The 14492-nt window shown below is 39.2% G+C and overlaps 1 protein-coding gene across 1 annotated transcript in view; it reads right to left on the bottom strand.

Annotated features, from left to right (window-relative positions):
* Positions 1-7358: 7358 nt before the first annotated feature.
* The window catches only part of TMEM218 (transmembrane protein 218), a 10704-nt gene continuing 3570 nt past the window's right edge, over positions 7359-14492 (bottom strand). Inside the window, exons 2-3 of the mRNA XM_007952131.1 lie at positions 10851-10953; positions 7359-7493 (exon numbers count right to left, since the gene is read on the bottom strand). Coding sequence (XP_007950322.1) covers positions 7359-7493; positions 10851-10953 — 238 coding nt within the window. The remainder of the gene's footprint in view (positions 7494-10850; positions 10954-14492) is intronic.

Genomic DNA, 14492 nt, shown 5'->3' with positions numbered 1-14492 from the left:
TTTAATGAACCCCAGACAGCACAGACCCCAAAAGAAAATCACTAAGATATATCATAATCAAATTTTCCCAAACCAAAGACAAAGAAAGAATCCTCAAAACAGCACAGGAAAAGTGAAATGTTGCCTAAAAAGGACAACCAATAAGACTAAGTTCTGAGTTCTTGGCAGAAACCATGCAGGTGAGAAGGCAATGGGGTGGCATATATACCAGCTGGAAGAAAAGAAATTGCCATCTGAGAAGTATATACCCAGAAAAATTGTCCCTCAAATAGAATGGCAAAAATAGGACATTTCAAGATTAACAGAAATTAAGGGAATTTGTAAAACCAGACTTACCTTACAAGAGATGCTAAAGGGAGTCCTTCAGATAGAGAACCAACAACAGCTGACAACAGCCTGAGACTAAAACACATCACAACATTACCCAGAAACCAACCCAGATATAGAAGTATCCAAAGTAAAATAAAGACTGAAAATGGAACCAGAGGCATCAATTTGTAAATGAGGACAACAACATAGCACAAAGATGGCATAAAGAGTATAGTTACAGAACTTCCAAATGAAGATGTCAAGATGATTTTAACTTGTTTTAAACTTAGGAAGAAAATAATAAATTATAGAGTAACCTCAAAGAAGAAAACTAGAAGAAATGGACAGACTTCTAGAAACACACTATGTACCTAAACTGACACAGACTGAAGTAGAAAATTTGAACAGACCCATAACAAAAGAAGACATTGAACAAGTCATTAAAAAAAACTACCAAGAAAAAAAGTCCTGGCCAAGACGTCTTCACTGGAGAATTCTACCAAACATTCAGAGAACGGCTAACACCAAACCTACTCAAACTATTCCAGAACATAGAAAAGGATGGAACATTCCCTAAAGTCATGAAGCAAGTATAACCCTGATGCCAAAATAAGCAAAGACACAACTAAAAAGGAAAATCATGGACCAATATCTGACATGTATAGATGAAAAAATCTTCAACAAAATCCTAGCCAATAGAATCCAATACTATATCAAAAAATAATACACCATGATTAAGTGGGATTCGTACCAGGTATGCAGATGGTTCAACATTAGAAAAACAATGTAATCCACCATATAAATAAAACAAAGGAAAAAAAAAAAAAACCACATGATCATATCAATAGATGCAGAAAAGGCACTAGATAAAATCCAATGCCCATTCTTGATGAAAAAAAAAAAAAAAAGCTCTTAGCAAAATAGGAACAGAAGGGAAATTCCTCAACATTATAAAGGGCATATATGCAAAACCAACAGTCAACATTATCCTCAATGAAGTGCAAGATTTAAAGCATTTTCCTTGAGAATGGGACCAGATAAGGATGCCCTCTATCACCACTGCTATTCAACATTGTATGGAAATGCTAACCATGGCAATAAGGGAAGAAAGAGAAATAAAAGGTATTCAAATTGGTAAAGAAAAAGTACAACTATCTCTGTTTGCAAATGATATGATCCTATGCATGGAAAAACCATAAGACTCAGGAAAAAAAAAAACAAAACTACTATTGGAACTAATTGAAAGATTCAGCAAAGTGGCAGGATACATAGTCAACATAAAAAAATCAATTGGATTCCTCTAAATCTCAAAGAGATCTCTGAAAAGGAAATAAAGAAAACAATATCATGCATACTAGCTACCAAACAGATAAAACACTTAGGACTAAATCTTACCAGGGTTACAAAAGACCTATACAAAGAAACTATAAAACCCTACTTCAAGAAACGATAAGAAATGACAGCAATAAATTTATACTTGTTAATAATTACATTGTCAACAGATGAATGGATGACCAAACTACAGCATATACACAAATGGGATACTATTCAACATTAAAGAAAAATGAAGATTCTGTGAAACATTTCATAATGTGGATGAACTTGGAGGACATTATGTTGAGTAAAATAAGTTAATCACAGGACAAATACTGTATAAGTGCACTATCATAAAGAGTCAAGGAAAGGTTTACATATGGAAGGAGACTTTCTTTGTTGGTTACCAGGGATTGGAGGGATGGAGAGGGAGATAGCTAGATAAGAGACATGTATTGATTTGGATAAAGGGAAAAGCAATATACCAAAAGCAGATAACTAGCACAATATCACTTAGGAAAAGGAAGACATGGAGAAGTGCACAAGAGGTACAGCCAACAAAGATAAATACTATTGCATACACAATACTGTATGTTATAACAATACATATAAAACAATATTGTTATAACAGTAATAACAAAACAGTAATCTATAGGTGGATACATAGGTAGACAGGAAAGATGATCAGGTATGGATAGGTGAATGGGAATATAGCCATGACCACAGTTAGGTTTGGCAGACATATTTGTATGTACTATAAAAATGTCCATATCTGTAACAGAGCAAACAAGGGGCAAAGTTACGATAACTTACTACTCACAACCAAACACCTTGAGGGAGTGAGTCGCTGGACCTGTGGGCTCAGGACCATGGTCACAGAGGACATCAAACTCACCTGGCATAATATACTACATAAAACACTGTTTTATCTCCTCTTTGGTAAGTAGCAACTGGGGTCTTAAAAACTTGCTAGTGGCCATCTAAGATACAACTATTGGTCTCTCCTCATCCAGAGCAAGGAAGAGTGAGAAAATCAAAGTCATATGGAAATAATTAGTCCAGGGGATTAGAACACCATGGGAACCTCAGCTTACATGACCCTGAGACCAGAAGAGCTAGATAATGCCTGGCTACCACTGCCAATCACTCAGAAAGGGACCAAAATTGAATATCCTGTACAGAGTGAGAGAAAAATATGGAAAGAAACCCAAAATCATTAAAAAAAAAAAAAGGACCAGGCCTCTGGTCTGATAATGACTGGTCAGTCTTTGGACCTGGAATTAAACTCGCTTCTGTGGCCTACATTTCAGCCACATAATAGGCCAATGAGTTGAACAATCAACCACGGAAGATGAGAAGAGCAGCATTTGAGCAGGGAGAAAGCTCAGACGGCAGGAGTGCATAGGAAAAGATACAGGAAAAAAGGTAACCACAGGGAAGAAGTGGGAAGAAATCTGTTACATTGTTGGGATTGTAATCAATGTCACAAAATAAAATGTAAATAAACAAACTGTTGAGTGTAAAATAAATTTGCTCTGTAAATTTTTACTCAAACCATAATAAAACATTTTTTTTAAATAATAATAACTTGGATGGTTTCATCCTGGCATGGAGTTAGAAGACAGCCTGAGCACCTCAGAACCTAGTTCAACTGGATTACATCAGTAGAAACAGTGGTATATATCCAATTAAAAAAAAAAGCAAACTCACTGCCATCGAGTCGGTTCTGACTCATAGCAATCCCCATTGGGTTTCTGAGGTGGTAATCTTTACAAAAGTAGATTGCCCAGTCTTCCTTCTGCAGTGTGGCTGGTGGGTTTGAACCACCAACCTCCTGGTTAGCAGTCAAATGCCTTAGGTACTTTGCAACCAGAGTTCCTTATTCCTATACCCAATAGGCATACAATAAATGTTGAATGAATAGCAATACATGCTGTATTTATGAATGAGTGGCTATGCATTCTGGTGCCAGGGATGGTACTTGAACATTGATACAATAATTCTGGTAAAGTTTTAGATTAAAGATCTGATACCATGTATTAATAAAGAATGTTAGCTTTACTTCCATTTTTTAAAAAATTTTATTTTTGCAATGTTCCCTCACCTCCTCTCCCACCCCTGGTAACCAACAAAGAAAGTTTCCTTCCATGTATAAACCTTTCTGTGACTTTTTACAATGATGAACTAATACAATATTTTTCCTTCTGTGATTGACTTATTTCACTCAGCATAATGTCCTCCAAGTTCATGCATGTTATGCAGTGTTTTGCAGATTCTACATTATTCTTTAGGGTTGCATAGTATTCCATTGTGTGTGTGTACCATAGCTTGGTTATCCATTCCTCAGTTGATGGGCACTTAGGTTGTTTCCATCTCTTTGCTACTGTGAATGTACCATAGCTTGGTTATCCACGCTTCTGTTGATGGACACCTAGGTTCTTTCCATCATTTTGCTATTGTGTGAGGTAAGGATCTTGTTTCATTATTCTACTAGCTTTACTTCCATTTTTATACTGAGAAATATGAGAAACTGAAAGGTTACCCAAAAATAAGGTCAGGACCACAGGTTGTATTTTGCTGGTTTGAGAAACTTCTAAAACAGAACACAGCACCAACTAACTGAACAGACGTCTATTGAGGAAGTATCCTGCTCTTTTAGCTTTTGTCAGAATACAATTTTAAAAGGCTATGAAATAAGCTGTTTTCTTAAATAAACCAAACCAAACCCATTGCCATCAAGTCAGTTCTGACTCATAGCAACCCCCATTGGGTTTCCGAGGTGGGAATCTTTACAGAAATTGATTGCCCAGTCTTCCTTCTGTGGAGTGGCTGGTGGGTTTGAACTGCAAACGTCCTGGTTACTAGTCAAGTCAAGTGCCTTAGGCACTGCACCACCAGAGCTCCTTGTTTTCTTACATAGAATCCCATATTTACTCTCTCCCCCACCTTCTAAACAGGATCACTACAGTCTCTTTGCCTGAGGTCCTCTCTGGGTAGGGGCCAGTACAGTACAACCAAAGAATGAATAATGGGACACGAGGATGGTTTGATTGTACTTAAGGGATGATCTCCAGGAAGGTTGTGAGTATATGAGGTATCATAACAACACTGATTATGGGGTTTGGTGGGTATGCAGAACTCTCAGTAAAATTCATTTTGTGCCCTCATGGCATTCTACTTCTTATTCCAACCCCATGGGTGTTCTTCAGGGATAAGACTGCTTTGATTGTGCTGGTAGACAGTAATCTATCATTCATTTATACTTACAGAGTGAAATACACTTAACACAAAATACTTTTTTTTTTTTTCCCCAAAAGCCAGCCCTTAACATCCAAGCCTGTCATTCACATGTGTGTAAAAAACATTAGATGATAGTAGTGGTGTTCGGGAAGGAGTTTAGTTTCAACCTTAACACACTTTTCTCCATGAAAAGAGTCACTCAAACCTTCACGGCTAACGTTGGACACCATTTTTGGGAAATGAAAAAGATAGATTCATGGTCAGCAACGTGCAAGAGTTTTCCCAGACTTGCTTTTCAGCAAGAAGTCTCACAGAAGGTGACAAATGGCAGGTTGTGCTTGTCGGGACTCATGCTCCACTTGGGCTGGCTCTTCTGCATGGGGATACAGATCACTGGAGGCTCGGCACAAGTGTTCACAAAGGAGCAAAGGGCTGAAACCCCCCAGTTAGCCCCTCTTCCCTCAGCACTTCAGCATTCTCCTCTCTCTCCTCTAATCTGCTTGGAGGGAAGTTTCTTCTTTCTTTTATTCCCTACAGGTCCTGGACCACATTAAGGAAACTATTTCCTTTGAAGCCTTCTGTGATAAAGCCTTATTGGCAAAGTTTTTTCAAACTGAGTAAGATATTGTTCAAGCGTAGGGATAACCACACCTGACCTTCACCAGCCCTTGACTCTCAAAAGTCATGAGTTCCTCTTTTGCTTTAGAGCTTACCAACTCTGGGGTAGCAGGACTGAGTGCCTACATTGATAAGGAGACGAGAGAGAGAGAGTTAAGGAGAAATGGCCATAACCTACCTGAAGCTCCTGAAGTTAAAAAAAAATAATTATCTGTTTTCTTCTTAGTGCTAGACAGGCTTTGGAGTCTGCCAAACCTGGGTTTGCATACTGTTTTCCTGTTATGTGAAGCTTAGGCAAGTTAGTTAATCTCTTTAATCCTCAATTTTTTTTTTCTACTTTAAGATAGGGATGATGATAAATAGGTTGGTGGAAGAATTAAATAAATTTCAAAGCAACTAGTATACTACTGGCATATAGCCTGTGCTCATTTAACACTCTCTTTCCAAATTATTTTCTGGTTCTTAATTTTAGGCCAGAAAACTGTTCAAATAGCTCAGGGATTTAGGATGAGTCTTCCAAAGCAGACCAGCCCAGCGCCCCTCCACTTAATAACAAGCCTAATTTTGTCTAGGCTCTCAGACAACTATAAAATTCTATCTAGACCTGAGAAGGTATATTCCTCACCAGCTTTGGAGAAAGGGTTACAAAGATGAAGAGAGACGATAATAACTCAGAAGGGACTATTATAATAATTAAATAAGACACACAGAGATCATCAAATCCCAGAGGAAAATGAACTCAGAAAGTACAGAGCAGCAAGACAAAAAAAGAACATCTCCATACTCTTCCTTTAATCCTCAAACAAACTTAAAATAGATTCCAAAAGCTGTGACCAAGAGTTTGCAGTGACAGCCGGCCCTTTGGTTACTGTCTCTGTCTTGCTCAGAGGGAAGTGAGGCCACCTGCCTTTAGAGTTCTGTGTGCTAATATGCACAGAGTAGCCAATTGCTAACATCTGAATAAGTCTTCTAAATTTTCACATTAAAGTTCTATGGATTAGCTCTCAGCCAAACAGTAGAAAGGGCTACAAGCAGAACAGCTACCCCAGAGAGATGTACCCACTACCCTAGGGAGACACACTCCTTAGATCAATTGACCGTGAGCGATCAGAAGGGCAGCATTTACGCAGAGGGAAAGCTGGACAAACAGCAATGCATAGATAAGAAGAACACAGGGAAGGGGTAGTCACAGGGGGGAGATAGGAGAACTTTTTATTGCTGGGATTGAAATGAAAAACCAAACTCACTACCGTGGCGTTGATTCGACTCATAGCAACCCCTCCTTTGGATTGTAATAGGGACCGTGAAACCAAATATGCATGAACTGTTGAGAGTAAAATGAATCTGCTTTATAAATAAGCACCCAAAACATAATAAAAAATCTTAAAATAGTCACATTAAAATAACCTTTTTGAACTTTGAGTACCTTTCCTTTTCAAACCATCTTCTGATCATTTCAATGCATCAGTACATTCAATGTATAATTTTACATATCATCCAAAAGGGTCAGGTTCCTCTGCGTATTTGACAACAGAAGCCAAAATGCTCCTTTTCCCAAAATCCACTTAGTAACATCTTGATTGAAAATCTACTCTAAATGCATCACTATTACCTTTTCCCTTTCGAAACAGATGGGAAACTTAAGGTACTGGTGGTAAGAAGACAGCACCATTCTTGCTTAAGCTGGTAAGAATTTATCCTCACAGGAATAATTTTGCAACCCTGATTTTGGAACCCATGACTCAAGGGATTTATCAGTGATACATGGAGATTCCTTAGACCTTAAAGCATGAAGTCTGTCAAAATAAGCCTCTCTGAAGAGTGATTATCTGCTCATCAAATGGAGAGAACAGTATCTCAGTTTTCCTGAACACCAATCATGATGATCGAAGTGGTTTGGCATAGACAGGTTCCAGGATATGATGAATTAGAACCAAGAAGAGGCCACCAAAAAAAACAGCAGTGAGGCAAGCCAGCAGGGCATAGCGGCCAATGAAAAAGGCATCCACAATCTGGAGAAAGAAAACATCAAAACGCAGTTACTATCACTTTGGCACTCTGGGGCTACTCTGAACTCTGTGATGAATGGACCATGAGTTTGTTCATATTTATAACTTCCTATAATATTCTGGCTTGACGCTCCTCTTTAAATGGATAGGAAGGAATTTTTTCTCAACTCTCTGAACAGGAGATTCAAGGTAAAGGAAGGTTTAATGAGACACCAGGAACAAATGGCTTAATTTAGGATGCTCATAAACACTTTGAAGTTCCTGTGTGAGTTCAGAACATAAAAGTTCTGAAATCAGTTATGAGTTAATGAGAAGCTTGATTGGTCCTACAAAGGCTTATTTTGCTGCTGTTGCTAACTTTGTATTATGAAGAATTTCTAACATATATAAAAATGTAATAGTATGTATAATAAATCCCCTTTTACTCAAGAGCCAGGCCCAACAATCATCAACCTCACTGCCAACCAGGAGGGTTCATTTTCAAAATGTAAAGATCATTCTCTGAAGCTTTCACAAGAAGGGCTCTTAACTTGAACATTCATTACCCAGCATTCTAGGGAAAATGGCCATTTGCCTGAGATATTAAAACATGAAGAAGATAGGTACCTTGCCCCAAACCACATAGTTGGCTCCCTGGCAACTAGTCATACTAGATACCCAATGCTGTTGGCCTTTGCTGACAAAAACCTACAATTGGTGTTGGCTCTATCACTTCTCTACTACACACTGCCAGAGCTGTACTCTCCCCAGATCCAAATGGTGGTGCTTACATGTGAACAGGAAAAAGCAATTTAATCTACTGACCTAATGGAGTAGCAACAGAAACAAAGTGACTGGATGAGTTCATAGCTTCCAGAAGCTTTAAGAATCTAGTACTTAGAAGAGAATCCAAAATACCTGAAAGGTGATTGTAGATGGAATAATGCTTCCCCTTCCCTCCAAAACACTATGGTGTTCACATGCTAATCCCTGAAACCTATTAACGTGTTAGACTATATGGCAAAGGGGAATTAAGGTTGCTAATCAACTGACTTTGAGATTAGGTGAGCCTAATGTATCACTAGTGTCCTTAAAAGTATATGAGAGGGTCAGAGAAAGAGATGGAGGCAGATTCTAAGCTACATTGCTAGCTCTGAAGACAGAGAAAGGGCCGATGAGCCAGGGGATGTGGGCAGACTCTAGAAGTTAGAAAGGGCAAGGAAATGGATTCTCTCTTAGAGTCTCCAGAAGGAAATAGACCTGCCCTTTATTTTTAGCCCGGTGAGACTGACTTTAGACTTCTAACCTATAGAACTGTAAGATAATACATTTGTGTTGTTTCAGCCACTAAGTTTGTGGTAACCTGCTAGAGCAGTACTATAGGAAACAAATACAGTGATCGATACACAAAGCACGTGTCAAATACAGGCACTGGTAGGATCACTGAGACCCAAAGATACCAAGAAGACAAGGGATGCAGACATCTCAGCTGCTCCAGAGATTACCTCAACACTCAACTTACAACAAAGGTCAGTTTGACCTTGGCTCCAGTACTGAACAAGTCTCTCTAGGCTACATGTTTGCTTGTTTGACAAGTTTCACTTTTTAATTAGCCAATTAGCAGGCCCTGGGTGCAGAAGACCCAGGTCATGTATTATTGATACAGTATCGAGCCAGGCTGCTGCAGGGCCCAGTTCTCAAAACCTGAAAATGAGAATTCTAACTCTGCTGATGAGCATGTTTTGCTTAAACTCCATTCTTCCCTCCTGGGTCTGAAACGCACATGACAGAGGACAGAGGGATTGATTTCAGAATAGCATTTGCTCTGCGGTTGCCTTTCAATATTCACATATGCAGCAATCCAGAAATAGGGCAGCCTACCTCACTCTTCCCATTTAAAAGACAGGGAAACTGAGGTGGGAATTCACACCTGAGCTCCCATAGATGGTACTTAGATGGTGGGAGAAGTTTACAAATGCTGATAAAATCTGGCAGGCATGGAAAGAATTCCTTAAATTTGTGTGGTAAGTATTATTTTCCTTGGAATTTTCAGAACTAATTTCCTTCCTTTGCCATTGGTAGTCCTAGGTAGACTAAGAAGTCTGTGTCAATTTTAGTTCAAAAATTGTAATTTTGTGAACCATTATATGAAAAAAAAAAAATTGTAGCTTAGTAGGAGTTTCTGCATATTGAGAGAAAATATCCAAATACTGACATCTTGGCCCAGTAGAAAGAGGACCAAAACCAAACCAAACCCATTGCCACTGAGTTGATTTTGACTCATAACAATCCTATAGGACAGAGTAGAACTGTGCCATAGGGTTTCCAAGGCTGCAAACTTTATGGAAGCAAACTGCCTCATCTTTCTTCCATACAGCAGCTGGTGGGTTTGAATGGCCTACCTTTTGGTGAGCAGCTGAATGATTTACCCATTGCACCAGCAGAGCTCCAGAGAGAGGATAAAGGTGAAGTGAATGCCATTTGAAGAGGAAAGTAGACAAGAAGGGTCAAATGGCAGGTTGAGGAACTTATTATAACAAAAGACAATGCATTTTTTCAAAGCTTAATTGTTAAAATTCAGGTTTTGAAGGCAGACCTCAGTTTGAATCTTTGTGTTGCTGCTTTTCATACATATGTATGACCTTGGACAAGTTATCTTAATTTCTTAAAGCCTCAGTTTCCTTGCTGATAAAATGTGGCTAATAATAGTATACAGTTCAGGTTGTCCTTAGGCTTAAATGAGATGGTGCAAATAATATGCTTAGTATAGGTCCTGGCACAAGTAATCCCCAGAAAAATGTTAGCTATGATCAGTACCATCTTAAAAAGGAAGTTCAGAGGAAAGAAGCTATAATAGGAAGGAATAATAGGGCATAAGAAGTCAATGCTATTATCAAGCTTGGAAGAAAGGTTGGGCAATCTACTTCTGTAGTGATACCATCTCAGAAATGCAAGGAGGGGTTGCTATGAGTCGGGTCTGTAACAACATGCATGGTAAAGTCAGAGCCCCTGATGTGGGCCAGAGCCCCAAATCAGAAACGAATGGGAGGAGTCTCCTGAGAAGGATTATGAGAGAGATGATTGTTGTTGTTGTTATGTGCCATCGAGTCAGACCTGACTCATAGCGACCCCTCCTTGGGTTGCCGAGGCAGTTTCACTACGGAAATAGATTGCCCAGCCTTCCTTCTGAGGAGTGGCTGGTGGGTTTGAACCGCCAGCCTTCTGGAGAGAGATGATAAAGGTCCATTATTTTAACTTTACAGTTTTTCTAACACTTTTCAGCTAATCTGACATTAGGAACCACTACAGGGCAGGGTGGAGGTCTAGGTCAAGAAAAACAGAGTTAAAAAGCAGGAGGCAAAATTAAACCAACAGTTTTACCTGAGTTTCCACTTCCGGGGTTGGGGATTCACTGGCTCGGGGTAAAAGCAAAAGAACTGATGTGATGATCAGGGCACCAAGGAATACAAAAATGACAGAGAACCTGGGGTCAAAAAGACAAAATGTTAAAGCACTGTTAGAGTTTCCACTCTTATTGATTAGGTTTGGCCTGGCTGTTCCCTGAGGCCAATATTCTGTGTTTTAGCCCTCCGCATGCCCAGAGACCTGTAGTCCACCCTGCCTAAAGAACTTAGGCATGCTTTCCCTTTCATTCCCAAACCCTTCATGTAGACAGGTACCTGCTAGATGCATCTATGCTTTACAGGGTAATTCCAAATATCTAAGAAAGAGATCACCACTCGTCTGTTACTATGTCATACCATGGTAGCTTGTGCGATGCTAGAAACTATGCCAACAGTATTTCAAATACCAGCAGGGTCACCCATTGTGGATAGGTTTCAGTGGAGCTTCTAGACTAAGACAGACTAGAAAGAAGGACTTGACAATCTACTTCTGAAAATATTGGCCCCTCAGGTTAGAAGACACTCAAAATACAACTGGAGAAGAACTGTCTCCACAAAGTAGAATCAACCTTAATGGGTTGCATGGAATACAGCTTTTGAGACCTTCATTTGCTAATGTGACATGACTCAAAATGAGAAGAAGAAACAGCTTCAAATATCCATTAATGATCAGAACATGGAATGTACGAAGTATGAATCTAGGAAAACGAGAAGTCATCAAAAATGAAATGGAACGTATAAAGATTGATATCCTAGGCATCAGTGAGTTAAAACAGACTAGTATTGGCGATGGGAGCTCTGGTAGCATAGTGCCTAAGGCACTTGACTGCTAACCAGAAGGCTGGTGGTTCAAACCCACCAGCCACTCCTCGGAAGGAAGGTTGGGCATTCCTACTTCCGTAGTGATAATGCCTCGGAAACCCAAGGAGGGGTCGCTATGAGTCGGGGCCGACTCGATGGCAAATAACAACAACATAACAACAACAGTATTGGCGATTATGAATTGGATAATCATATGGTCCACAATGCTGGGAATGACAAATTCATCATCAAAAAGAACATTTCAATAACTATCCTGAAGTACAACCCTGTCAGTGATAGGATGATATCCACAAGGCTACAAGGAAGAACAGTTAATATGACTATTATTCAAATTTAAACATCAATCAATAATGCCAAAGATGAAGAAATTAAAGATTTTTACCAACTTCTGCAGTGTGATATTGATCAAATATGCAATCAAGATGCATTGATAATTACTAGTGATTGGAAGGTGAAAGTTGGAAACAAAGAAGAAGGATCAGTAGTTGGAAAACATGACATTGGTGATAGAAATGACACAGGAGAAAGCATGATAGAATCCTCCAAGATCAATGACTTATTCATTACAAATACCCTTTTTGAAAAACTTAATGGGTCACTACACATGTGGACCTCACTGGATGGAATACACATCAATCAAATTGATTAGATCTGCGGAAAGAGACAATGGAGAAGTTCAATATCATCAGTGAAAACATGGATCATCTGTGGAACAGACCATCAGTTGCTCATAGGAAAGTTCAGGTTGAAGCTAAAGAAAATTAAAACAAGTTCAAGAGAGCCAAACTATGACCTTGAATTGTACCTGAATTGAGAGACCATCTTAATATTAGATCTGATAAGTTGAACACTATTGACCAAAGACCTCATGAGATGTGGGATGACATCAAGGACTCCATACACGAAGAAAGCAAAAGGTCAATGAAAATACAAGAAAGAAAGAAAAGACCAAAGTGGATACCAGAAAGATTCTATTTGCAAAATACTGAACAATGCAGGAAGCATCAAGAGAAGATGGGCAGAATACAGAGAGTCGCTGTACAAAATGAAGTAGCTGAACCTTCTGGTAAGATGGAGGAATAGGCAGACAAGCGACACAGACACTCTTCAACAAAGAAAAGAAAAACCAATTGACAAGAGATACAGAAGATAATCCTGGAACCCTGAGCTTTGAAAGGAACTATACAGAAGTGGATTAGGCACCAACTACTGGAAAAACCTGAATTAAAACAGTGAGTACAGAGACGGTCAGAGCTGTGGATGGTCAGCTACTCTGACGAGACCAACAGCCTGAATATTTCCAAGTGGTGTTGGGACCTGAGAATTGACCTAAAGATCAGTGCTGGTCACAAGGGCTGCAGGGACGACGACTGCACTGGTGGCCTATGACTAGGAAGAGAAACCACAAGGAGGGAGACAACCTGAACTGTTGACTTCCCACTGTCCAGAGGGCACAGTCACTTTGAATGTTTACAAGCAGTGGCCATTTTGGATATATAAAGTGACCGAGGGTGCAGCCATTTTGAATGTTTACAAGTGGCAACTATTTTAGATTTTAAAGTGATAGCATTCTCATTTGGATTCCAGGGACCTAAGAACTGGCTCTGTTTGCCAGGGTCGGCAAGGACATATAAGAGGCTGACAAAGGACAGGAGACAGGTGGTGAGTGTATAAGTGCTGTCAACTAGTGAATAGAGGAGCATAGCACAGTACTCTGCCTGTATAGATAACATACAAACAAAACAAAGAAAACAAAAATTGTGGGCAAGTCACTCCAACATACAATCACCAATTAAATATAAACACAAAAACATCACAATGCCTCGGAGACAACAGAGCATCAGAGTCCACACAAAGAAGCAAGATAAAGCAGGAGAAACAAGGGACCAGGATACAGACCCAGAACATATCCCTGAGGAAGATGCAGCATTGGAACTCCCTGATAAGGAATTCAAAAGAATTATATTTAGGTATCTTCACAGGATTGAGAGACAGAGCAAGGAAAACACAGACAAAACCCTAGAAGAATTTTGGAAGAAAATATAAGAACAAAATAACAAAACAAATGAAAAATTAGAACACATTGAAAGGGCAAAGGAGTGGAATTGATGGAATGGAAGACAGAATTAATGAGATTGAAGACAAATATCTGAATACTTTGTTGGAAAGGGATCAATCAGAAAAAAGATCAAAACAAAATGAAGAAAGCCTAAGGTTCATGTGGGATACTATCAAAAGGAATAACCTACGTGTCATGGAATTCCAGAACAGGAAGAGAAAAATGAAACCACTGAGAAAATTGTCCAAAATTTGTTGGAGGAGAACTTCCCTGATATGATGAAAGATGAGAACATATCCATTCAGGAAGTCCAATGAACCCCAAACAGGATAGACCCCAAAAGAAAAACACCAAGACATATCACCATCAAAGTCACCAAAACCAAAGACAAAGAAAGAATCATGAGAGCAGCCCAAGAAAAATGAAAAGTCCTACAAGGGGTAACCAATAAGACTAAGCTCAGATTTCTTGACAGAAATCATGCAGGTGAGAAGACAGTGGAATGGTATATATAAAACACTGAAAGAGAAAAATTTCCAACCAAGAATTATGTACCCAGCAAAACTGTCCCTAAATATGATGTGAAATTAGGACATTTCCAGATAAGCAGAAATTAAGGGAATTTGGTAAAACCAGACCAGCCTTACAAGAGATGCTAAAGGGAGCCCTTTGGACAGAGAAGCAACAACAGCCAACAACAACTGACCATTAACACACATGATGATATAACCCAGAAAC

Source organism: Orycteropus afer, unplaced genomic scaffold (genome assembly GCF_000298275.1).
Source record: "Orycteropus afer afer isolate SDZICR_OR568_19922 unplaced genomic scaffold, OryAfe1.0 scaffold00325, whole genome shotgun sequence".
Classification (NCBI taxonomy): domain Eukaryota; kingdom Metazoa; phylum Chordata; class Mammalia; order Tubulidentata; family Orycteropodidae; genus Orycteropus; species Orycteropus afer.
Note: the sequence above shows the minus strand (reverse complement) of the source record. Positions and strands in the feature narration are given on the sequence as shown.